Raw genomic sequence first — 27,927 nt, forward strand, 5'->3', positions numbered from 1 at the left:
TATTTATGAATCACCTTTATAAGAATCTATAGTCTTTAACATATAAAAAAGAGTGTACTATTAAAAATTCATCGTTTTTAGATTAATCCCATCCAAGGTAATCTGATGATGTAGGTTGAATTGAAATTACATGGCAAAGGTACCTCAGTCCTGTGACAAGAGATATAAAATAATAACAATAAATGTTTAACAGGAGAATTTTCCTTAAACGTCTTTATGCTGATATATTTTTTCATTTGTTTGCCTAAATCCTTTTTTTTAGTTAAACAAACTGGTTCCTTTCTTTGATCTGAGTTTTTCACATGTGAAAGCCCTAGCTTTTCCTTTGCTTATCAAAGCGTGTAATATAGCTTCCTTTTTATTTGTACTACAGTGTGATTAAATGAAGAAATAAAAAGGCAAAAAAACTAACAGCATCATTTTTAATTTATTGGACTAGTGTAAATTTTATACATACAAGTTTTAACAATTCATACACATGGTCTGAATCAGTAGAATATATCTGTTGGGCTCAGTTCCCCTAACTATTCAACCGTAACATATGTATTTTCAAAGGGAAATGAAAATTACTGTCAACTGTTGGTGCTAAATAAAACCCTCTGGCATGATTACTTGTTATTTTTTACTTAAAAACGTACGTTTTGTGACACTGGGTGCCAGAAATGTTTGTATCTAATTGCCATATAAATATAAAATGCATAACTTTTGTGAGGGTGTAATAATTGTCACTTTTGTAAAGTCTGAACATAATTCACATGTATAGTGTCCCCTAAAGACAAGTTTATAAAATGTCATATCACTTATAACTTGTTTTAATACATTTCCATTAATGCATTCTGTCTGCCCAAATTTTGAATGTGCTTTTACGCAATATGTCACTTTTTTTGGTAAATAACTTATGTCTTAATAAACTCCTCTAAAATACTCTATAGCAATTTTGTTTTATTTATATATTAAAGGTATAGTGAAGGATGTTCTTTTTCCAGGTGGATCATCAAAATAAGTGGTCCTCCTAATTGTAAATCATTCTGGTGATATCTTTATGTAAGGTCGTCCTATGTGCTCGTCCCCATTTTCACTTACCGGTGTTGAGTCTCAAATAGTGGAAAAATTGCAAGTCTTTTGGAAAGTAAACTTGTATGAACGATGCAAACAGTAACTTTTAAGCAGAGCGTTCAGGAATGGGCTTGTGCACCCGCTCACACGCGTTTAATAGGCGTTCACACTCAGGAGAGGGTACAGGGTTGTCCATGTTCATTTTTTTTTTTTATTGGAGACGCCGGGTCTTTTCAAAAATTCGCAAAATCCTCCGCTATACCTTTAAATCCATGATAGTGAACAACTATTTATTACTAAAAATCAGAATTGGAGAAAAAACTCAAAAACATCTCCAACTCTGTCATGCTGTGGGCTGGGGTTCCTCAAGGTTGTGTTCTTGGGCCTTTGCAGTTAACCCTGTACACAAAAAGGTTTTGAATATCACTATAGTGATAGTCATTAATGGAAATGATGAGCAGATTTTAAGGGGGTTAATTTAACAATAAGGGGCCAATTAAAATCTTCAGTAAAAAGAAAAAACATATGAGTGCACATTTCTCAAGACTACCTCCACTTTTTTGTTTTCCGAACTAACATTTATTTCGCAGAAAATAAATTTGGAAAAGCTTGGTAAGGGAATAAATTTATGAAAAGTTTTTGATAACTGATTCTGTTTGATATTTCATTTGTCATTGCCCAAGCAGCAAGGAGAATTTACTATTGTTTTTTGTTTCAATGCTGTTTTTTAGCTGCCCAGATATGGAAGCCTAATAATGAGTATCTCAAAATAATGGGATATTATCTTTAAATATTGACATAGTATCTCATTATAAAGATATACTATCTTATTATAATGAGATACTATCACATAATGAGATGCTATCTCATAATGAGATACTATCTCATTATTTTGTGTTACTATCCCATTATAATAAGATAGTAACACATTATAATGAGATAGTATCTCATTGTGAAATACTATCTCATTACTTTGAGTTACTAACTCATTATGATTAGATATTATCTCATTATAATTCAATTCAGTTTATTTATATAGCGCTGATTCACAACACGTCATCTCAAGGCACTTTACAGTTCAACCAGATAATACAGTCAAATTGATTCAAAGTTTTCTATCTAAGGAAAACCAGTTGATAACATTGACTCATTGCCTCAAATGCAATTCCTCACACTAAGCATGCTTGTAGCGACAGTAGAGAGGAAAAACTCCCTTTTAACAGGAAGAAACCTCCAGCAGAACCAGGCTCAGTGTGAGCGGCCATCTGCCGAGGCAGACTGGGGTTCAAGAAGACAGAAGCAGAGATACAAAAAGCAACTGTAAAATGCGGCCCCATCCAGGAAACACACGCCAGGCAGACAAGCTCCGAGCCAGCTCCCATGCCAGAGGATGAAGAGAGCACATCATGCCAGTCATGATCAGAGAAACAGGACTACACTGGAAAAAAGGCTGATCTCCAGCATCTATAAACAAGGGTACAAAAATCTCAGAATAATGAGATAGAAACTCAAATTAAGGAGTTACTATCTCATTATAATGAGATACAATTTCATTATAATGAGATACTATCTCATTATTTTGAGTTACTTTCTCATTATAATAAGATAATAACAAATTATAACAAGATAGTATCTCGTTATAATGAGATACTATCTCGTTTTAATTAGATAATTTATTTTATTTTTGGCGGAAACGGGCTTCCATAGATATCCTTGACGTTGTAAAAATAACAGCATTATAAATGCAAATTTCAATCAGCTTTTATTGACAGTTCATTTGACCAATCAGTAGTTCTTAAAAGTCATTGTTTTGATTTACCATTAGCCAATGAGAGGGAAGAGAATTCTGAACTAGGCGGGGCCACAGTATCCCAGCCCAAAGTGAGCTCCAGCAACAGATGGCGACGGCAGGAGCGGCTGGTCGAGGATCAAATCTGTCACGGAGGATGATCTGATGGCAGGGACCCGGCCTATTTCAACAATCTTGATCTCCAATGTTGGATCTGGGAAAATACAAGCCATCCGCGTTTTACTCAAAATGCACTCTTTATAGCTGCTATTTCAATTTATTTAAGTATATATTTCGGCTGAAGGCCTCAGAAGCCTCGGACTGGATTTGGCGACCAACGGTACCAAGCGTAAGGATACCTCTCCTCGGAATGTCTCCTTAAATGTTTTTGATAAGATGTTCTGTATTGAACCGTTGCTCTTTCTGAAGTCTGCTCTGTTCACGTCGTCGCGAAAAAAGTGAAATTAATGCGGTTTAGATTTAAGTTAAGGATACAAGCTAACTTTTTAGCTACATAGCAACGCTCTGGAATGAATGAATGAAGCAACGAGCAGGATTAACTAAACAAATGTTTACTCCTTACTGGCAGTTTATGTCACGGTTTCCAACAATGCGCCACTGATTTGTCTCTACTCAGGACAACCTTCTGGGCTAACTGTTTTTCGACTGTTACACTGGCTTTCCACCAATGGACAGGAATGCTTTGCTTGGGAGTGGATGGGCAGCGGCAGTTTAACAGGCAGAGATAGCAGCGCTGTGTGGGCAAAAGACTCAACTGTCGTTTCCTAATGTTTATTAGGAAGGGCGAGGTCGGCTTCAGCTAGCTCCACATATATATGCACTAGTTGGACTTGGCAGCGATAAGTGTGAAGCTTACGCCCAGAGTTTGGAATGGGAAACACGGTGTCATGCTGCGTTTCTCCGGAGTCCAGTCCCAAACTCCCTTCTCGACAACCGGCAGAGCGGCTGGAGGAGTTCCCCACCAGCACCGAAGTCAGCGACGACAACACCGGGCCCTATCTGCAGCACATCAGCGACAGGGAGGTTCCTGACGGTAGGCGCTACCACGTTATTACACTCACACTTTAATGTCTGGGAATCAGTGTGCATTTTGACACAACTAAACACTATCTGTTACATTTATACGATGAGGTTTAGGGCTAATCAAAAAAACAAAACAAAAAAAAACTGATTTTTAAAATTTATTACAGCATAATATGGGAAAAAAAAGTCAGAATTTTGACTTTAATCTCAAAATTCTGACTTTAATCTCAGAATACCCAACTTTAAAACTCAGAATTCCCGACTTTTCAACTCAGAATTCCCGACTTTTAAACTCAGAATTCCCGACTTTAATCTCAGAAATCTGACTTTAATCTCAGAATTCCTGACTTTTAATCTCAGAATTCCTGACTTTTAATCTCAGAATTCCTGACTTTTAATCTCAGAATTCCTGACATTTAATCTCAGAATTCCTGACATTTAATCTCAGAATTCCTTACTTTTAATCTCAGAATTCTGGATCTTAATGTAGATGGGCATCATGAAAGAATAGATGTGGGAGCATTTAGATTCACTGACAAAGATGTGAGTTGTTTGAGAGGGCCAATAACACTTTAGTGGAAAATGATGGAATTAGGCGACTTTTTACGTGGCGGTGATGCTACTGCATTAATGGAAGAGCAGAAGGTAATTATAACAAGAGAGCTAGTTTAGTCTCTAAAACAGACATGGCTACGGCTTGATGCTAACATGTTTGTTAGGTGTCAGAATTCAGTCAGAATTCTGAGAAAAATAAAAAAGTCAGAATTTTTTTTTTCATATTGTACTTTGATCAAAATTCTCAGTCATCCAGGTCATAGTCATTCAAATTCAATTTGAATTTGAATTGAGAAAGCTTCCTGGAGGGGAAGCGAAACGTCTTCAAACCTTGGAAACCAAGTCCAGTGGATTGTTTTTAAACTTTTAAGGAATTCATATTAGACTGAAATAAAATTTAAAATCATTTAACTTTTTTAATTTTTTCAGTAGCCCTAATCCTTTTCCGTACATCTAAGAGCAAAAAAAGGGGCTTTAAAATTTAAATCAAGTCCATCTACATGCCTCACCACAATAATGATAGTATTCAGGGTCAGAGATTAGAGATAAAAAATGAAACTCCCTTTAATCAGATGACACCTTTCATTCGACATGCTTCGCAAAAGTATTGCTATCCCTAAGTGGCTGAGGATTGCAAATTCAGTGAAAATACATGATTTTAGAGCAAATGTAAAAGGTTTTGCAAACTTAATAAATAGAATAAAGCGTATTATATTTTTACTGCTCTAACTGGGCTGCTCTTTCAGTTAAAGGCATTAACGATTACTAAATTAGTTATTAGTAATTAGTAGAGACTCTAAAAGATGCCTTCAGCTGACAGCAACCCAGTTGGAGCAGTTATAAAAAATAAAAATTTGCTTTAAGATACTGTAAACATTTTCATGTGTCAAAATACTATATTAGAAACTGTAAAAAAAAAAAAAACATTCTTTAAAGAACCTTTTGCGATCCCATTATTAATTGAAAATAATGATTGACAAATTATCGATTGGCAAAAAAAATTGTTAGTTGCAGCCCTACTTTAGTCTCATTTTGGGGTTTGCTAGTCTAATGTTTGATTTTGCATGGCATTTTGAATGTATTGTAATACAATGAATGTATTGCACCCTTTGTCCACCGTAGTATCCCTTTGCTATATTACAACTACAAACTTTACCTTATTTAAAATTAAGGTGCATTTTTGTGAAGAGCATGGGAAATGGTACAGCAACTTAAAAATCGGAAAACAAAGCAGACAGGTCAGGTTTAGCATAGCATTGTGGAGACATTTAAAGAGTAGGATCAACCTAAACTTATATCATCACCTAAAACAGAAAGATATGACACAATCGAAAAAGTCCCAGAACATGGCTTGTAACTAGAAAATGAGTAACTCTGAAGGAGCTGCAGAGATCTAAAGCTTTGTTTGGAGAATTTGTTGACAGCCCTGCTAGGATCAATATAGAATATATGAAAGGGTGGCAAGAAGAAGGATCTCCTTGACAGAAAGCCATAACTGGTGCTCTAGTGTGAGAAGAACCAATGATTTTCAACACTGAAACACGGCAGCTTTTCTCTTCCCTTAACATAGCATTCCAACTCTGCTCCTTGATTTCATTGTTTAATCTTGTTGAAATTCCGAAATTATGTTCCAAAACATTATTCCCCCCCGCCTCAGAGAGCCCTGATTAATAAAGGCATCTCAAGCATTTTTTCCTGTAGCTGCCTTCAAAGCTCCCTTTTGTATTATCAGCACTTGTCTTCCCTCTTTGCATTGATTTCCGGTTATGTAAAGTATTTATGGCATTCCTGTCACTGCGGACGGCCCAGAGACACCAGCTGTTGGTCAGGCATGGATCAGAATCCATCCAGCAGTCCTTCACACATTCCTCCCTGACGTGCTTTCACAAATACCCATAAACATCTAATCCCTCGTCTTTTATGTAATGTCTCTCCTGCAGGGATTTGAAGAAAGACTTTCATGTTCTAATCATTTTTATTTTTGGGCGGTTATCTTGAGATTTAGCCACGATTCATGCAAACAGCCTTTCAGCAGCTGACAGCTGAGTCTTGCAAATATTGTTTTGCAGGAACCCGACTTCTGTCAGGTGTATGTTTGTTCATGGTTTTTAGCTCTCTGCTCATCTCTGACCACAAACGAGAAGCAAACAGACACTCCCATCTCCGCTTTTAAGCCTTTGCACACTTAATGTTTTCCCAGAGCTGGCCTTGGAATCTAATCCATCGGACCACGCCCGGGCAAGCACCATCTTCCTCAGCAAGTCTCAGACAGACGGTCAGTGGTCTGGATTTTTCACTCAGAAATGTCCCATTGAGTGTTATCCATGTGAGATAATTTGCACATATCTGAAACTGTTTACTGTCCATATCATGTCATTTTTACTTTCTTTTTGTGCCTGTTTGGTTTTCATGACAGCAGCAGAACTCTGGATAACTGCAGCGTCAGCTGTGGTTATTTATGGGTTTGTTTAACCCTTAGGTTTGAGTAAAGATGAAATAAATCAAATCAGAATCTGACAAACCTCACATTTATAGACCGTATGGATGCTCCAATCAGGATTTTTGCCACCGATCTTGATACCGATCACCCAGAGGGCCCGTTACACAGATGGCTGTTCATTTTTAGATTTTGGTGTAAATGCTACAACTGTGATCTGGAATAATGCCATCATAAAATCACCTAGTTTTGACAAACCATATAAAAAAGCATACCATTGTAAGTATTCGGTCAAGAAGTCATATGAAAAACGTATTAAAAGGTTTAATTTAACAGGTTGAAAACAGTCACACATAAATAACTTTTTTCATATATAAATATCACAAAACCGGCTATAAGAAATAATGTACGGGAAAAAGAAAATCAAAAAGTATAATCATAAGTTACTAAATGAAAACTGCCTGAGAACCTGGCTGATTGTTTTATGGTTTTGCAAACTGAGTTGTTCTGCTTTCTGCACCGTGTCACAGATCGAGTGAGGCGCTAAAACCCTCTTCCTAGTTCTTATCAGTTTTGGACATCTTTTTTTTTAAGATGCATCCTGCAGCTTTAAGGAGAGTGAGACTCCACTGTGGTGAAGCTCGAACTGCACTATGTCTCAGAAATATTTACGGCCTGTTTTTTTTTGTTTTTTTCCTGCAGTGTGCCTTGAAAACTTGCAATCCATCAAGGGCTTGCTTTTAAATTACATGTTGTATTTAGTTTATTGATGGATTTTGACACTTTACGCCTCAGAGGAATTTTTCCATTGCTAGACCCGAACTTCATATTACTCTCAAAGCACAAACGTTCCACATGACCGTGCTTAGGATCAGCTGCCGCTCTGTGCAGTGAGACTGAAGGGGGGAGACATGCTGCAGGCGGAGCCTCTGCAGACTGCAAAGCAAAAGATCAGGGGATCAGTTTCTGTGATCGGTAACAACAGATGGTAATCCCAAATCGATTCAATTCAATTTATTTATATAGTGCCAATTCACAACAGGTAATAAGGCACTTTATAGTTCTCCAGATCATACAGTGAAATTGATTCAAAGTTTTCTATCTAAGGAAAACGAGTTGATTGCATTGACTCGAATGGAATCCCTCACACTAAGCGTGCTTGTAGCGACAGTGGAGAGAAAAAACTCCCTTTAAACAGGAAGAAACCTCCAGCAGAACCAGGCTCAGTGTGAGCGGCCATCTGCAAAGGCCGACTGGGGTTCAAGGAGACAGAAGCAGAGATAAAGAAAGAATCAGAGATACAAATGGCAACTGTATCACATGCTTATTCAAAAAAAATTGGCCATTACTATAAGTGGCCGATTGATGAGCACACCCATAATAGATAGATAAAGAAAATTAACGTATACAGTAACTGCATGTTGACAGATCTTAGACCAGCTCAGAGATACAAATGATGGGCTATAACTAAGCAAATGCCTCAGATGAGAATCACTTAAGACTGGTTGCTAAGATCCAACAGGAACATATAGTTTGAAGTTAATGTCTATCATGATTAATCAAATTACTAGAACCTAAAATATCACAAGATGAAAGTCTGTGATATTCCTCTTCATCCCACTCATCCTGAGCAACTTTAATACAAGGGAAAGTTTAAAGTAATTAAAGAGGAGCTGTAAAGTTGTCATCCGCAGTTGTTTCTCTGTAGTAAATGGGTGTAAAATCACACTGAGTTTGATGCTGGTAAGGAAAAAACTTTTCCCAAACCTCCTCTGATATCGATAATCATTTGTCTGCAACAGGTAGGGGGTTAATATCGGTCATGGCTTCATGGTATCACTCTAAAAAGATCAAACGTCTTCTCTGAAGTCCTGCTAACCAGGAAACAGACTTGTTTGGAAACTGCAAACTATTTGAGCAGCTATTTAAATATGGCTAACCATGTATAAAATGTATTCTTAAATAATCTTTTTATGCCTTTAACTGGGTTTATTTTCATCTCCTGCTTTCCATCATTATAAAACCTTAATATAAGTTCTATGAAGATAAATCTCCCAAGATGTACATGAACTCATATTAAAGCTGTTTTTTTTTCTTTTTAATGATACACTATATTGCCAAAAGTATTTGCTCACCTGCCTTGACTCACATATGAGCTTAAGTGACATCCCGTTCCTAATCCATAGGGTTCAATATGACGTCGGTCCACCCTTTGCAGCTAGAACAGCTTCAACTCTTCTGGGAAGGCTGTCCACAAGGTTTAGGAGTGTGTTTATGGGAATTTTTGACCATTCTTCCAGAAGCGCATTTGTGAGGTCGCACACTGATGTTGGACGAGAAGGCCTGGCTCACAGTCTCCGCTCTAATTCATCCCAAAGGTGTTCTATCGGGTTGAGGTCAGGACTCTGTGCAGGCCAGTCAAGTTCATCCACACCAGACTCTGTCATCCATGTCTTTATGGACCTTGCTTTGTGCACTGGTGCACAGTCATGTTGGAAGAGGAAGGGGCCAGCTCCAAACTGTTCCCACAAAGTTGGGAGCATGGAATTGTCCAAAATGTCTTGGTATGCTGAAGCATTCAGAGTTCCTTTCACTGGAACTAAGGGGCCAAGCCCAGCTCCTGAAAAACAACCCCACACCATAATCCCCCCTCCACCAAACTTTACACTTGGCACAATGCAGTCAGACAAGTACCGTTCTCCTGGCAACCGCCAAACCCAGACCCGTCCATCAGATTGCCAGATGGAGAAGCGCGATTCGTCACTCCAGAGAACGCGTCTCCACTGCTCTAGAGTCCAGTGGCGGCGTGCTTTACACCACCGCATCCGACGCTTTGCATTGCACTTGGTGATGTATGGCTTGGATGCAGCTGCTCGACCATGGAAACCCATTCCATGAAGCTCTCTGCGCACTGTTCTTGAGCTAATCTGAAGGCCACATGAAGTTTGGAGGTCTGTAGTGATTGACTCTGCAGAAAGTTGGCGACCTCTTCGCACTATGCGCGTCAGCATCCGCTGACCCCGCTCCGTCAGTTTACGTGGCCTACCACTTCGTGGCTGAGTTGCTGTCGTTCCCAAACACTTCCATTTTCTTATAATACAGCTGACAGTTGACTGTGGAATATTTAGGAGCGAGGAAATTTCACGACTGGATTTGTTGCACAGGTGGCATCCTATCACAGTTCCACGCTGGAATTCACTGAGCTCCTGAGAGCGACCCATTCTTTCACAAATGTTTGTAAAAACAGTCTGCATGCCTAGGTGCTTGAATTTATACACCTGTGGCCATGGAAGTGATTGGAACACCTGATTCCAATAATTTGGATGGGTGAGCAAATACTTTTGGCAATATAGTGTATGTTTGGTTATAAGTAAAGAAAAACCTTGTGTTTGGTAACGCCCTGAGATTCCTGTTTTTTAAACACTTCTTTCTTTGCAGTGCGCGACAAGAGAAAAAGCAACCACATAAACCATATCAGCCATGTAAGTTCCTCCTCCTCTTCTTCTTTTTTAAGAAGCTTCGCTACAGCTTCACAGACTGCTTGGTCTATAAATAGTTTGGATCAAGTATGATCATATCTATTTTTGCTCGGCTTCTTTAGAATCTGTTTCATCTAATGAAAGGTTCTCCAGATGGGACGTAAAAATTCTCACATTTTGAATATATAACTCAAATGCTCTCCCTCCCACTGTCAATCAGATTACACATTTTAAAATGCTGGTGTGTTCATAATCCTGTTTTTGATTGTTATTACTGTTATTTATATTACACTGTTTTGTAGTTATCCAAACCCCTTTGTAACATTTGTAACCTGAAGGAAATTACCAGTTTTTAGTTTCATTGCGGTGCAGATAAAAGGGTCTGAGTTGGAGCCTGTCTGTGTGGGATTTGTATGTTCTCCCCTGGTTTCCTCAATCAGTCCAAAACATGTATGTTATTTAGTTGGTCCCTTTAAGTTGGCCTTAGATCTGAGTGTTTGCCTCCATGCTATGCTTCTAGCCCTGAGGTTGACCTGTGACCTGCCTCCTATCAACCAGAACCCCCCTCCCATCCCTGTCAGGGCTGAAAGGTTATATAAACTGGATCCAATGATTACATTATATAGAGAATGAACTCAAGAGAGCTTTCAGTGTTCTTCTCGTTACATGAGAGGACGGAAAACATCAACAAAGATTAGATGATATCTTTAGTTTATCAACTTTTTTTCTGACTTCTCAACAGCCGAAGTAGCAGTTTGATGATTGATTTTGATGATCTATGTCCAGTCACTGAATATTTTTATTTATTATGATCAATATGCAGGGTCTTGGAGCACAAGTGACACAATAACTGCATGATTTTAGTTATAACCATTTTAATCTAAATGTTTCTGGGGGGTTTTTCTTTTATTTTTGAAAAACCTTGATTACCTTTATTTACTCTGACAACCAAAATTAGAGCACTGCTCTAGTAGAGCCTGGCTGAGGGTAATTTATTTTTCTGGGATTCCTCATAAACCCAGATTGAGCAGAGATCACAATCATTTCCTCCAAATTTACATGAACTATATCACAATAGTGAACATTGAGCATCTCCACATAGAGCTACCTTAACATCTTCTTCTAATACCTTCCTTTTCTTCGTAAAATATTTTGATATAAATGCACCCAGATAAAAAATGATCCAACATTAAGCTATTTCGCGTTGTTTATAATATATCAGAAACATTACACATGGAGGCTAAACTATATTAATAATGTTACTGTTGTTTAAATGCAATATATCTCAAACTTAGGGTCATTTTCACAGGCTTGAATTAAAAATGCATTTATCTTAACCTTCCTTAGGTACCCTTCTTTCAGCTTTTCTCTTCCTCTAACTGGACTGCAATCATTCATGCTTTGATTTAGCCTGTAGGAGAGAGAAATACCAAAATTGACAAGTCAAAAAATGGTTTAAACTACTCCAAAAAGCGTATTTCAAGTCATTAATGCTTAATCTAAATCAAAACTGCATCTGTTAATATTGTTAATTCTTTAAATCCATTAGCAGAGAAACACATTGGAAGAGGCAAATAAATGACTAAAGCTCTATCAGGGTTTCTGCAGATCATTAAAAGATATAAAAAAATTTAATTAAGGTCTTATTTGGCATTATAATTAATTAAATGTGATTATTGTTGAATTTAAAATGCGTTAATAAAAAAAATAATAATAATAACTATTTCGTCAGATATAACTGGTTCTGCGTGTTTGCACGGAACTGCTTGCTTTTGATCGTAAAGCCGTATGTTCGGAAAAGAAGCTCGCGGCGGAGAAAAAGCTAGAGAATGGGGAAAAAATGCAAAATTCAACTAAAGTGGCTGGAAAACGAGGAATTCTGGACATGGCTGCAACTTGTCGACAGTAAAGATGATTAGGGATTCTGCAGTGTTGATGGCATTAGAATTATTCCAAAGAGTCTTAAAAAGCATTCAATTAGAGTTACTCAGTCCTGTATAAATACTATCAATGAAATGCAGGATGTAATGTATTTAAATGTAACAGCTTCAGAGAACAAAAAACATACTTTTAATATGTTCCTTAATTTCTCAGCATGGGATTATTAAAGTAGATCTATCTATAAATCCATTAAAAATCGATCAAATAGAAAAAAAACTTTTTCTTCAGACACGGTAAACAAAAACAATAAAAATACACTAAAAGTAAGATATTCCTCTATTACCATATTATACATTACAGCTGAATCCTGTTTTGTAATGGGCTCCTGTAGAACTTATTGTTAACTTTGAAACAATCTGGGGTTGGTCTCCTCTGTTCTGACTGCAGCCACCGTTTACTGCATGAAGAGCTGAGGAGTCCGACCACCCGTCAGTGCTTTGGAGGTGGGAGGGGCTTACAGTGACAGTGGACATTTTGTAGGCCAGTGTTTTTCAATCCTGGTCCTCAAGGCACCCTGCCCTGCATGTTTTAGATGTTTCCTCCCAGCTTTCACACAACTGTTATCAATTAATAGCAGATTATTAGGCTTTGCCGAACTGCAATCATCTGAATCAGGTGTGCTGAAGCTCAGAAACATCCCAAACATGCAGAGCAGGGTGCCTCGAGGACCAGGTTGAAAAACACTGTTGTAGGCAACAATACAGAGAATAGTTGCTAGATTTGTCGCTAGAAAAAAAAAACAACAACTTGATGAGTCGGCAACAGAGTCGGTTGGCAGAGAAGTCAGCCTTCCAGAAAGGCAGGAGTATACGATTTTTGTTTTGAAAAACTAAAGTAAATTGAAACATTACTTGATATTTCAATCAATTTCACTCAGATTATGGGTTTTTATTTTTTAAGGTGATCCCTCATATGTGCTGCAGTTTCTTTTTTTAGGGGTTGAATCTTAAAACCAGTATTGCTTTTGCTTCTTTCATTTACATAATAAAAAAGACAGTGAAAGCAAATGTTACACACGTCACGATATAAGCAAAAAAGGAAACCTTAATGAATCAGATGGCGCCTGTGGTTCAAAACCTCCATTCCTGTCCCTGGAACATTAGCACATGTTCATTGTGTGATTCTCTTTTTCTTTTTTTTCCCCTCCAGGTTTCTCCTGGTCCTCCGTTAAAGAAGTACAGCTCCTGTTCTACCATCTTCATAGACGATAGCACCGTGAGCCAGCCAAACCTCAAAAGCACAATTAAATGGTGAGACGTCTCTTCCGGCAACAGACGCTCATTGAGGCGCTGCTGAAATGTCTCTGATTTCACATGAGGTTTCTGTTACATCACACTAAGTTTAATCCTCTGAAGACAAGCAGACAGATGCTGAACTCAACAGATGGTTGATCTCATCTTGCCTCATTTTACCTCGTTTCAATGTTATAACACCATTCAGTCACTTTACTAAATCCTTAACATGTCAAAGACTTTGCTGACCACTAACTCACAGGCAGGCCATGATTTAATGGTTTGTTTGGGTGAATGAAATAATACAATAAAAAGACAAACTTTTATTTTTTTCTTTCTCCAGTGTCACTTTAGCAATATACTACCACATCAAAAAAAGGTGGGTTTGAATCTTTAAACTTACATTTTTATAAATGAGCTTGGAAAGTCATTTAAACGGATGTTCTGCTCGTCTTCTAGGGACTCTGACAGGTCGCTGGACATCTTTGATGAGAAGTTGCACCCTTTATCAGTAAGTGTCTCCATGTTTCTAAGGTCTTACTTTTAATTCTCTTTTTATTGTATAGTATTTAACTTTATGTAGAAAACTTTGCTGCACTCTCTCTGTGATTTTAACAGTTTCATTTTGTGTACCTTCGAATAGCCAGATACCGTATTTTCACGACCATAAGGCGCACCGGACTAAAAGGCGCACTCTCAGTTATGTGTCCCATTTCTGTATTTAACACACACATAAGGCGCACCGGACTATAGGGCGCGTTTTTTATATACAGGTACATGTCCTCTACTACCTTTAAATACCTCTACTGCGTATTTAAAAATACAGCGGGGGCAAAACTGAGTATGACTGTGCTTTATTCATGTATTTATTACAAAGTATTAATCAAACCTGGCAGCTGGCTGTGAGACAGACCAACATCGCAGATGACACAGCGCTGTGGTCACTCCTAAATTAACTTAAAATCCTGAAACCTGCCGACGGAATATGTTCGCTTTTATTACCGGTATCCTGGTGCCTGCAGCTAAAATTATTTAGATGAAAAACACCTGCCAGCAGCCGCGGTGAACCCCAGGCTGCCCAGCCTACAGGCTGCTGATGAAGAGATTTCTGCTGTCAGCGCACCGCTGGTATGTGGGGGTCCGAGCGCCTCCGACAGAAATAGATAATCTGGATGAACTGACTGCAATTATTAAGTTTTCAGGTGGACTTTCTCACTTAAAAACATATTAAAACTACTTTATTCCCACTGATCACAGCAAATATAGCTGCAAGATTTAGATTATTTAGATGAAAAACACCTGCCAGCCACCGCGGTGAACGAAAGGATTTCTCCTGTCGGCGCACCGCTGGTATGTGGGGGTCTGAGCGCCTCCGACAGAAATAGATAATCTGGATGAACTGACTGCAATTATTAAGTTTTCAGGTGGACTTTCTCACTTAAAAACATATTAAAACTACTTTATTCCAACTGATCACAGCAAATATAGCTGCAAGATTTAGATTATTTAGATGAAAAACACCTGCCAGCCACCGCGCTGAAGAGGAGGAGACGCGCCCAGAGGCTGCTGTTGAATTAAGTTTTCAGGTAGAAAAATAGAGCGGGAGCAAAACTGAGTATGATTGTGCTTTATTCATGTATTTATTACAAAGTATTAATCAAACCCATCAAAGTCATCATCCTCTGTTATCCTCAGCATTCCTCTGAATTAAACAGCTGCGCTAAATCAGACATGCCAGTTTCTCCTTCTTCGCTGTCAGTCACTTTCCGTGCAGCGCAGCTCCTCAGAAATAGTGCCGGCTTTTGCGAAAGCTTGAACAACAGAGCCAGCAGACACAGTCCATCTACAATCAATCCGCAAACGGTGGCGTAACTTGCACGGCGCTGCCTTCCACTTATCGTGAAACTGTGGTCTCAGTCTGTCATCCATCGCTCCCACGCCGCTCGCAGCCTTACTTTGAAGGGCCGCTTCACACCGATGTCGAGCGGTGGAAGTTCCTTTGTCAGACCCCCGGGATAACGGCGAGCACAGCGTTCATTTGATTCATCTTTTTTTCACATCGGCTGTGAGATGGGCACGCAGCGATGGTGATGCGTGGAAAAAAGCACCTGGTCTCCTCACATACACCTGCCTTTCATCATCTCCTCATCCATCCAGCCCTTTTCATTTGCGTTAATATCATATGTCATCAGAGCGCTGTCTGTCTCGCTGTCAGCTCCCAGATCAGCTTCTCTGATTGGTTGATGCGGCGCGTCCAGCAGCAAAACTTCAATTTTTCCATCTGAGCAGCAGCAGCGCGTTGGCGGTGCGTCAGATGCTTAAACGCTCCCGACGTGCTGCACCAAAACGCGCTGCGGGACCTTTTGCTGCACCTATATGCGCGTCAACCATTGACTTTGCATGTAAACTCGCTGCTTCTGCTGCACCTGCTGGGTCCGGTTCACACCGATGTCGAGCAGCGTTAATTTGTTTCCCCATGTTTTTCACATCAGCTGTGAGATGGGCACGCATGGAGTTACATATTAACAGCGATGGTGAGGGGTGGAAAAAAAACACCTGGTCTCCTTACATTCAGCCACTCTTTCATCATCTCCTCAATGAGGTGGTCTCAAAAGTCGCAGTTACAACACACATAGGGCGCACCGCACCATAGGGCGCACCGCACATTTCGAGGGAAAAAAAAGACTAAGTGCGCCTTATAGTCATGAAAATACGGTATGTTTAATTTTGGAATTACTTCTGTAGTCCTCTTTTCAGTCCCTTTGATATGTCCTCCATTCATTTTGCCGGTTTTATATTTCTAATTGATACATTAGGGTTAAATTAGATTTTTTTTTTCCCAAGTTGTATTAAGTTTTTAAGAAAGAAAAGGTTTTTTTTTTTCTTTTCTTTTTTTGCATAAAATCCTTTCAGTTTCAGGGGTTCATCTAATATTCCATTTCCTAAAAGGGAAAAATCAAAACTTCTAAAAGTTAAAGGTTTTTTTCTTAAATTATTATTTTTTTTGATAATTTGAGTAATATGTCAAATTAGAATAAACATTCTGGATTTTCAGTCCTTAACAGAACCCATAGTTGCATTCCCAGTCATTCAATGATTAAAAATTACAATCTTCTTAGAGCAGATATTTATATTAAGATTGAAACCCTTATTTATTTTTAAAAACAGATGACATAGAAAAGTAGTTATTGATGACACCAAATAATTTTTTAAGGATCAGTTTTCACACTGGAAAAATTGTCTAGAAATAAGTAAAAATATCTTAAATTAAGTATATTTACCCTTAATTTGAGCAGGTAAATGAGATAGTTTGCCAATAGAGTATTTTCACTCTTAAAACAAGATCCTTAGAAAACACTTAAAATAAGGCAAATTGTGTTTTCTTATTTTCAATGTAAATTGTCTTGTTCCATTGGCAAAATGTCTCTTTTACCTCCTTAATCCAAGAACAAATGCACCTATTTTAAGAAAAAAAATGACTTGTCTAGATTTAGATTTTTTTTTTTGCAGTGCATTTGTTGATTTCTTTATATCTCACTGGATCTGTAGACATGATCAGAACATCCCTTTCATCTTTATCTCTGAATAACCTATCCAGGTTTCCTAAATCCAAACTTGACGTATTTGTTTTCTGGCTTTACATGCTAGTGATTTTAAATGGTGTGATGATACGGTACTGCTAATTTGGAGGAGTAGTATGTTGTGGAGCTCTCTTATATAATTACCGCAATGTAGTAAACATTAAAAAGTAAAGTAAACTGAATAAATCAAACTCTACTAGAATTTATTTTTACTGTTAAAAATGATGAAACGGAAACTAGATTAAAATAAATGAACTTAAGAGTTTAAAACCGGTTTTCATTAATATGTTAACAAGTAGTCGTGACCTTAAATTGGGGCGGAAACAATCAGATTAATCGATTATTTAAATAATCGTGAACTGATTTAGTAGTCGATTAATAGCTAACTGGAGTAAAGAGACTGTAAAACACGCCTAAAAACTGACAGAGCAATCCACTTAGAGCAACTATGACAAAATTGTAAAAAAAAAAAATTTTCTTGTCAATATGCTCTATCCAGAACTCGAGTGGAAAAGTTTTAGTTTCACCTGATTTAATTTAGCAAAAAGTCTTCTTTAATGAACCTTTGCTTTCCAATCTACAGATTAATCAATTTGTAAAATAATCTTTAGTTGCAGCTCTACCTTGAATACACCAAAAGGGGGCAGGTAGGATCTTCCCTGGTAGTTTTCTCTCTGGTTAGTGAAACTAACTATAGTTTTCTAATGTAAGGTAGACTTATTTCTGCGTCACACAATCAACGAGCCAGTGTTTCCATGGTGACAGAACAGAGAAGGACAGGGAGACAAACAGCCTGGAGGTTTATTTCCTCAACACGTGTTTCCTGACGTGAGAAAGAGAGGTCGTTTTAAATCAAGAAGGACCTGATAGGGATGCAGTAAAGCTGATGAAGTTTAGCTTGATGAGTCCTGCTCCGCTTGGCGAACACCAGCAGCTCAGACACAAATACACAACCCTGCTGACTATTTCTGGTCTACAGGTTGCTCTTTTTAGTTGTGTTTTTCTGCTCATTTTTTCTTCTTGTTTACAGGTGTTTTTAGTTTCCACCTGTGCCTTCTGTCAGGGTTATTTGTTTATTCATGTATACTGCTTGTTCAACCTGAAATTCTGTTAAACCTGTCATCATGTCTTACAGTCATTTAAAGTCGTAGGGAAATCATATATAAATGCCAAATCCTTTTGGCTTAAACATGTATATAAATGTACTCCTTATCAGACTTTATTGTCCCAAAATGTAGAAAATTTCTATTTGCAATGGTTGGAACAGCCGCTTCCCTACGACTTTAAGACATGCATCGGAAAATGTTTTTCAAAGTGTTTTTTCCGAGTGATCTTTTCTCAGGAAGGAATTGGGCAGAGAAAGCTAAATAGCTTTCCATAACACTTCTAAGCTGCAAGTCTTGGTAAAAAACATTTTTATGGTTTCATAATTATAACAATAAAATATTATTGATTTTGTTTAGTCAGTTAATTAAGAATAGAATAGAATAGAATAGAATAGAAAATCCCTTTATTGTCCCACGATGGGGAAACTGGTGTTTACAGCAGCAAAAAGATTAGAAAACAAATTCTATTATAATTACATTTGAAGTCAGTTAAAATCTAATATTCTAGTTGTAATACTGTAGTTAAAAGTTCTATTTATTATGGAAATTTTGTTTTATTGATATTATTTTTCGGGCCTCCTTAGATTCTGTTACCAGTTATTAACTGCAGATATAATTGTATTATTTCATAAAGGACTTATTTCGAAAAAGTATTCTATGCAGCCAATTAGGCTGCATTTATAGGTTGTTTTTTTCCTATTTCTATTTTTTTTTTGCATATCTTTATACTTTTTAAAAGATGATATCTGATTTTGTTTCTAAAACAAAGATCCACTATTTTTTATTCATGAAGATTGAAAACTTCCCTTCCTCTAATCCTGGGTTTATCCTGAAATCTTTGAGAAGGACTCCATTCAAAAACATCCTGCTTGTTTGTCTAAAAGGTCCGTTATCAATGAAAATGTTTAGCTCTCATCTTATACGTCACAAATTACGGGAAACTGTGTTTTTGGAGGTTTTGCATTGCTGATCAGTGTGCCGTTTGTGGTTTTATTTGGCCCAAGATTCAAGGAGAAATGCAGGCGCCGCTCCTCTCTGGCTAACTGCATCACAAACCACTCTTCAGCTGTGGCTGTAAACCATCTCCACATCCTGCTTCCTCTCGGTCATATCTGAATCTTTCCATCCCACGCAGAAAGAGCCAGTGCCAGACGACTACGCATACGTCGACCCAGAACACAAGCTGATCTACCGCTTCGTCAGAACGCTCTTCAGCGCTGCACAGCTCACTGCAGAATGTGCCATCGTCACACTTGTATGTATAAATAATAGTGGGAGAATAAATAATTACATCAATGTGTTTTATGTCTCATTGCTTTTCAAATGAGAAGGAGCCGCGTAGGTGGTCTTTGCATAAAATTGCAAGTAAGATAATTTTTCAGCTGTATCCTGCTGTGATGTTTCCTTATTTGGTCACCAGAGGGCAGTAGCATCCTATAAACTCCAATGAATCTTTCTAGAATGAAGTGTTTTTATCTGAGTGCAGGATGAATGCATGAAAATATTTTCAGTCATTTTAGGAAATGAGTTTTGACTTTATCTGACTGCTGATTCCGCTAACTAAAGTATTAAAGGTAGAATATGCAATGCTATTCTAAAGACCCAAATGGATGTTTAAATTATTGTAAATAATTATGCTTTTTATTATTCATCCAGGTCTACTTGGAACGTTTGCTGACTTACGCCGAGCTGGACATTTGTCCTGCCAACTGGAAGCGGATCGTCCTGGGAGCCATCCTGTTAGCCTCCAAGGTCTGGGATGACCAGGCGGTGTGGAACGTGGACTACTGCCAGATCCTTAAAGACATCACTGTGGAGGACATGTAAGTGGTGTGCATAGATGGGTGGCATCATTTTCCACCTGAAAGCCTGAACAAAGGAGAATTTTAAAGAAAGAAGTAATTTCTCTAGTCCCTGATGATGTCAAATAACATATATACACACACAAAGTAAACCTTTATATATTAACAATTAGTGGTTGAATTAACAAAGAAAAATGTTTTCTTACACATCATTAAACCGGACAAACTCATCACATAAAAGAACAGGAACCTGAGAATACCATTGAGGCTCCTTTTTAAGAATGAACAACAGCGCCATCTAGCAGACAGCAGGAATATTACAACGCAGAAAGAAGTTCCTGAAGCAGACGCATCACTTAATCTGATGATTTTCAACTTTTCACATTTTTACATTTGATTTCAAATAACTTTACAGCTCAATTATTCCTCCAAAGTTTGTGGGATGAAAAGGGCAATAAGGAACATTTCATTAACGGATTCAACTATTAATACAACAACTTTATTTTTCTAATTATTTTGTAGCATCGACTGAAACTGTTGCTTGTTGCGAATCAGCTACTGCTTCCTGGTTGTTTTGTCGGTATCCACTACACTGACATCTTTTCTCTTTTAAAAACAACAGAAAAGAAAAAAAAAAAACAGGCTGTGTGTTTATTTAGGTTTAATCTGTTGAATAAACTAACAAGAAAATTTAAAACGTGTGAGTAAAAAACACTCTAAAACCACAGGAAAACATGCAATAGAAACCACTTTTCATTTTCAGACAGAAAGGTGATACATTCCTAATATTCATAAAGGGCATTTAGTGTCGTTCAGGAGCTAAAATGTTCTTTTCTGTTGAACTTAGTAGATAGTTATTAGAAAAATTAATACATCATAAAACTGAAGCTAGACCACTTTAACAAATCAGTAGATTTGTAAAAAAAATAAAATAAAATTAAATACGCCCCCCAAAAAGAGATACTTCTGATTAAGGTAAAGAAGTATTAGTCCTGCTATTTAGTCAAATATTTATTTTGTCCTTAATTTAAGACATAATTTTGTACTTGGTTAAAAAAAAGGATGGCTGGATAGGTAGATCTGTTTTTCTAATTTATTTCATTTTTGCCTGTAAATCTGGTAAAACGCAAACATTATGGCTGTATATTAACCATGAAATTCAGTGGTCTCTTTTTCTATTTTTATTTTTATTTTAATGAGGGTAAAACAATTATAGGGTTTAAAAATTAGGGCTTTTTTAGTGCTTTGTGTTTGTTTTTTGTTAAGAATACAAACACAAATGAACCACAAGCCTAAACGGACATTTTTGATCTATTTAAGGAACATTCAGAAGTGTCTCCTTTGATAGACACAAAAAACTCCATCAGCTAAATAGGATGGAAAGGTGAGAGGGAAACTTCTGAACACATTCAGAAGTTTCCTTTTCACCTTCTAACCCCAAAATACTCAAACTGATCCAAGAAGAAGAAAAATGCAGAACATTAAAGCAAATACATCCACCTTTTATAAGTATTAGATTTTTTTGCTGTCTTGGTGCCACATAGGCTCCAAAAAGGCTCTGATACAACATGCTTGTCCTTCTAATAAGAGCAATATAATAAGGTGCACTTAAAGCAGCCAGAAAAAGTGCTGGAATAAATGGAAGCTGCAGCATCTCTGCCGTCTGGCTGTGAGCCGCTGAAGAGGCCAGGGGCTGCACTTGGAGGACCACGGCTTTATTTCCTGCAATTGCTTTTCTCATGTCTGTGTGTAAAAGAGGTTGAGAGTGCTGGCTTGTTTTTTCTGATTTGGACAGAAGCTGCCTGCATGTGTGTGTTTGCCGTCCGTGCCCCCATCCTTTCCTGAGCCGCTCTCTCTCCGTCCGTCTGACCCACGCGCTCCCTGCTCTGTTTTCATTGCTGCCACTGAAGTGTCTTTGTGAGCTGGTTCGAGTCTGGGCCGAGGGATGGGAAGAATAGGAGAGAGGGAAACAGAGAAAAATGGAAGGGAGGGTCTCAAGTGCTCTCACTGCTTCTACATAATGGCCCCGGCTCTCGTCCTCTCCATTAGTTGCCCCGGGAAACCAGACATCACACACACACTCACTCCTATGTCCTCTTACCACCTTTGCTGACCAACAAAGCATCCTGGATGTTGTCTCCTTGGAGACCACCTCCCCTTAGATTTACTTGCGACTCTGATGATGAGGGATCATGAGAGTTGTTGTCTGGGGGGAAAAAAGGCGACTGTTTCACTTCGGGAAAGTGGGTGGAAATACATTTTTGATCACCTGCAGCTCAGTGGAACCTGAAGTCAGAGAGACCCATCTCTATAGAGATATTCACTACTAAGTCTACTTTAAGCAGACTGATATGATGTATCTGTAGATGAGATGAATAAACATGGTTTCCAGCTCTCATTGTGTATCTTTATCCTCCAGGAACGAAATGGAGCGCCAGTTTTTGGAACTTCTCCAGTTTAACATCAATGTGCCAGCCAGTGTTTACGCCAAGTATTACTTTGACCTGCGGCAGCTGGCTGACGACAACAACCTCAACTTCCCGCTGGAACCCCTCAACAACCAGCGTGCTCAGAAACTAGAGGTGACCTGTAAACAGTTTACTAATTCACTTGAGCAGTTCCTTTTCTGTTACAACATACAACTGTACAGATTTAAAATAAGAAAATAAGAATTGGGTTTAAAGGTTTTATTATGCATTATAGCTAGAGGTTTAAATTAGTGTTACACTAAAATGGGGCAGGGCCCCAATATCTGCCCTAAAATGGTTGTATCGGTATCGGCGAGTACCGACAAATAGGGCACCGATACCATTTTGAGCCAAAAGTTTATTCAACTATTGTCACTGACTGGATTCACGTTGTATAAAGGCTGATTTATAATTCTAAACTAGGTCGTCTGCGTAGGTGTCGCAGTGAACAAAAAAACGCCCCCTCCGCAGATGATCTGCTGCACCTCTCCCAAATTGTAGGTGACTGCAGACGGTGCTGCAGACAGGGGGCCTCTGATTGGTCTAATCTACATCCGCTTGCCGGCTTGTTTTGTTTGTATAACCGCAATTGCGGAAAACTACTGGTGAAGTTGGACCAGCTAGAAGAGCGAGATGCGCGAGAACGCTGGGACCATTTTTTCCATCCCCGCTCTTTTTTGCCCTCATGTCCGTCCGTTGTCCGACAAACTCGCCCCACTTCCTAACCGCCTCGGCCGTATCCAGACCCACAGCTAGTTTGTGATTGTCCCTCTTGTATTGTAGCATGGAATGTAACATAGCCCAGACACCGCTTCAAAATTGAGCATAAATCAAAAATTTCTGTGTCAAGCTCACTGTGACACATTGCTGCGAAAGGATAATCAGACCTTTAGTCTTTTTCTTGCTTCACAAAAGTAGGCAGCAGCTTGACAAAGCCATGATGGAAATTATTTTACATCCGAGTAGTATGCAGTTCTTCATATATACACACACACATCAATTTCAAACAAATGGTATCAGTATCGGCCGATACTGCACAGCCAGGTTTCGGGTATCTGTGCAACACTATTGTAAATATTTACATGCAGCCATATTAATGTACCTCAGCCACATGCAGGAATTGTTCTGGTTTTATCCGACAAAAGAACTTTGGATTGTTCACCCTTTGTGATTCATCTGTACCACTTGCCATGAAATGAACCCGGAGCGTTATGCTGCCAACACCATGATAAAGTGTTTGTATAGTGCTCTTAGGTTTTCAGTTTGATTCAGTTCATTTATATAGCACCAATCCACAACACATGGTATGTCATGGTACTTTACAGACAATACAGTCAGATTGGTTTTTAAGTTTCTATAAAAAAACAAACAAACAGCTGATTGCATCCAGTCATCGAGTGCTTGGACATGCTTTTTCCTGGATGAGTGCGCGCCGGTGATTTTCGGTTGCATTTCTTTATTGACTCTTCCGAAGTCTCTCAGGAGGAGCATGCATGCAGCAACAGTCGAGAGGAAAAACTCCCTTTTAACAGCAAGAAACATCCAGCAGTACCAGGCTCGGTGTAAGCGGCCTTGTGCCAAGACCGACTGGGATTCAAGGAGACAGAAAGACATATAAAAACAAGCAGATATACAGTAATGGTAAACTACCTCCACTTGTGGCCCTGTCCAAGAACAACATAGCTCTGAGCCAGTTCCCACGTCGAAGGGTGAAAGAGGACACATACAGTTAGCCACAGTAAAAGAAATAGGACTACACTGAAAAATAGGCCCAACTATATCCTAGGGCTGGGCGATAATTCAATAACGATATATATCGATCGATAGACGTGTGGCGCAATAGAAAAAAAGAGGGTCGATAAAAGTTCGATAAAAAAGAAACGCAGTTTTCCTTCCTTCTCATTGTAGCCTAGCATGTAGGTTTATGCTAGTCACTACTTCCTCCCAACCAATCACAATCGCGGACCCAGGCATGCCGTCACCAAGCGCCGCCCTCTCAAACCACAACACAGAGCACATGAAGATGTGCAGCAAGGAGAGGCGTAGGAAATTGTTTCAACGAAGAGTTTTTGTAGTTCGGCAGTCTGGCAGTATTTCGGTCATGGCAAGTCGGACCAAAAACAAACCACAGTCATCTGGAAAATGTGTCGGGAACCAGTGAAAACCAAGTCTGATAACGCAACCAACTTTTTTTTTTTTTTTATCATCTCAGCCGCTCACAGCCGCAGGAGTACGAGGTGTGTAGGCCCCGGTGCGGCTCTCCTCCGAGGAATCTTCGGAAAATATATATATATTTTCAGTTCTGGGCAGTTTCCCACGTAGTTCTAACAATTGAGATAAAAATGCTGAGGGGCCAGAAACTTCAAAGTAATAACTCAGGTTAAAGCAGGAAACGGGGGCGGCGGCGGCGGTGGGGGGGAATTTATTTATTTGTTATATTTATTTTGGTCACTTTTCTGGTCACTTTAGTTTATTCTTTGTCAGTATTTAATAACATAACTCAGGTCTCTTAAGTTATTTTTCTTTAAAGCAATTCTGTTATGGTTAAAAAAGTTGGTTAAATAAAGATTTAATTCGAAGTCTGTGTTTGTGTTTTTTATTAAAATTAAATAATTTAGCAATATTATAAAAAGTCCAGGCAGAGCTGCACATAAAATATGGTTTCAAATCTTTTCAATAATTATCGATATCGATCAATATGCATTTTTTTTTTATCGATAAGCTTTTTTTCTATATCGCCCAGCCCTACTATATCCTCTATAAGCTACGATGTTAACAGCAGCAGCCTAGCTGATATTTCTATGACACTCTCCAGAAGGGTGTCACAGCCACACAGGAACAGACCAGATGACGTACTATGGCAAAAAAGAACGAATTTATGGTTAGAACTAACAAATACTGCAGAATGGAAGAAGAGAGATGAAAAGAAGCGGAAAGATGAAACGTGGTGCCTTTGTCCTCCAGCAGCCTAAGCCTATAGCAGCATAATTATAGAAAATGGCTCATGGTAACCCGACTATTTTAGGTGTTTTAAAGCTTGTCTTTTCTAAACCTATGCTAATATTGCTGATCTCAAACTGCACAATCTTTTTTTATTATTCTTATTTGCCAATAAAACATTGTCTGACAAAGAATTAGTTATAAGAGAGCTGGCCTCAGAGTGGTCAGGGGCGCTGGTACGCCAGCATCGTCCCAGTTATTGATCCTGGGTTGTTGTGTAACATCCTGACCAGTTTCCTTTATCTGAAGGAGAACGATTGGGTCAGAAGGTTGGGGTTGGACTTATACAGGGCGTCCCAAACACACTTCAAAGCTTGTTTCAGGAATGGCTTCCTTAAATCCCAGACCTCCAGCTCATTGAAATCTTTGTGCAAGAGGTTAATGCCAGGATATTTACAAATTTAACACTGTGTATGAATATAAACACTCTTTTTATTAATTTTTTGCTTTTTTAAAAATGCCTGCATTTAAAAGCACCATCCTACTACATGATCTTATTTATATTCTGTACATAAAAGTAGCAGAAGTATTCATCTTTTTACGCTTTAAGAGTGAAAAATAAACAGAAAACATACCTTTGAATGAATTGAAGTATTGTCTCACAGCTTTTTTTATAGATTTTCTGAAGGAATCATTCAGCCTTCATTTTGCACTATGACACCTTTACCTGCTGTGACTCCGTTTGTGTGATTGTTTCTCCAGGTCATTTCAAGACTGTGTGAAGATAAGTGCAAGGATCTGAGTAAAGCAGCAATGAGACGATCCCTCAGCGCAGACAACCTGATAGGTGTGCGACATTCAAACGCCGTGCTCTCGTAGGCCCCCACCGCTCAGCGAACCCACGGCCGACACGGGAAAAAACCTGCATAATCGGATTGAAGGGGGCTCTGCCTTCTAACGGCGCAGCATGACCCACTGCTGGTGGTTTGTTACAGCTTTACAGTCGCATCGTCAACGAAGCTGAAATGAAGGCTTCTGACTAAAATGATTGTCAGCCATTCTTTTTCCAGGCCTGTTATTTATTTCTTTTTTTTAACTCTTCCTTTTCCCCCCAGAAATGGTGTTAAAAAGTGAAGGATTTTTAACAGTCACAAAAAAAAAAAAAACAGCATCAGTAGTGAAAGTTAAGTGTTTTCTGTCTGGATAGATGAGGCTCGGGTTGATTTAATGTTTTGATTTTGAAGAAAACTCTAGAAGGAATGTTCCTCTTTTGGTTCCCGGCGCCCAGAAGAAAACTTGCTTTAACAGGAAAGTCTGTAGAACAAAAACTGTAATATTATAATTTTTATTTGAATGCGGTAGGGGGGGTCATTCCTCACCATATTTTATCTTTGTTCTGTTTTTGTTTTTTGTTTTTTTACAGCCATACAGTCTTCATAATCATATCAAATTAATATTGGGTTTTTGTTTTTTCTTTTCTATTTTTTTTTACTGAACACAGCACAGAAAAGGTGAAATTTATGTTAATTGTATCCAAATATATTCACTAATTATTTATCGTATAATTGATCCTCAGGCATGAGCGTTTAAAAGAAAAAAGCTGTGGAGCATTAAGATATCCGATGTAAAAGCTTTTGAATGTCAGCTTTAGCTTTTTTCAGACATATTAGCATTTTAATTGGAATAGCTAAAGATTTATTCTTGGATCAAACCGTTCTTGGAAAAAGTGTTGAATTATCCACAGTTCTTTCATGTTTTGTGTGTTTATGTCAAGATATTGTTCAGTGGTCATGATCAAAAGTTCTCCTGGCTGTCTTTATGCTTCCGCTGGAGGAGCGGTAGGGTTTTATTCCTTTGAATGACTTAACACTAACCTTAACCTTGAGATAAAACATAACGGACCTAAATCCTCTTTATATTAGCCCAGATATAACAGTGTTTTAATTTATCATTTAAAGTGAGTAAATACATGGCAATAAAATAAGATACGGACAACATAAGATAATGAAATCCTAAAAAGATGGAGATAAATTGGTTAATTCTGGGACTGACAGGAATAATAATTAATAATTTAATAATATTAATAATAATTTTAGCATTCTTTGGAGAAATGTATTTCATGCATCAAAAAACCATGTGAACCTTTTTTATGACAAGTTTAAGAAAGAAGTTAAAGTATTTTCATTTGATTAGAGCAGGTCAGACAAATTACAGGTGAAATGGCATGATTTGCATTTAAAATAAATAAAAAAAACTCCATTATCTTAATTACCTGCTCAAATTAGTAGTAAATGCACCTATTTGAAGAAACGTTTAGGTGTTTCCAGGTTGACTTTTGCTGAGTCTCCATAGGTTCCATCATGATGCTCCTGCGCTTTAATGCGTCGGTTCACCACACAGTCAACTGTCTTTACAGCCATGAGAGGCAAACTAAAGGCCTCCAGCTGTATCCATATTCTGCTTCAATCTTCCACCATTATGCATATAAATGACTAGG

At 38.3% G+C, this 27,927-nt stretch overlaps 1 protein-coding gene across 1 annotated transcript; it reads left to right on the plus strand.

The window, feature by feature from the left end:
* The first annotated feature begins 2,924 nt into the window (after nucleotides 1–2,924).
* Nucleotides 2,925–27,671, plus strand: ccnyl1 (cyclin Y-like 1). Its single transcript, XM_038297440.1, has 10 exons — nucleotides 2,925–3,899; nucleotides 6,645–6,719; nucleotides 10,320–10,363; nucleotides 13,451–13,551; nucleotides 13,877–13,912; nucleotides 13,993–14,044; nucleotides 19,356–19,475; nucleotides 19,877–20,043; nucleotides 22,442–22,604; nucleotides 26,193–27,671. The coding sequence occupies exons 1-10, from the start codon at nucleotides 3,737–3,739 to the stop codon at nucleotides 26,307–26,309; spliced, it is 1,038 nt and encodes a 345-aa protein (XP_038153368.1). The 5' UTR covers nucleotides 2,925–3,736; the 3' UTR covers nucleotides 26,310–27,671.
* The last annotated feature ends 256 nt before the right edge of the window (nucleotides 27,672–27,927 follow it).

This window comes from Cyprinodon tularosa, unplaced genomic scaffold, assembly GCF_016077235.1.
Source record: "Cyprinodon tularosa strain WSP-4 unplaced genomic scaffold, ASM1607723v1 ctg388, whole genome shotgun sequence".
Lineage (NCBI taxonomy): Eukaryota > Metazoa > Chordata > Actinopteri > Cyprinodontiformes > Cyprinodontidae > Cyprinodon > Cyprinodon tularosa.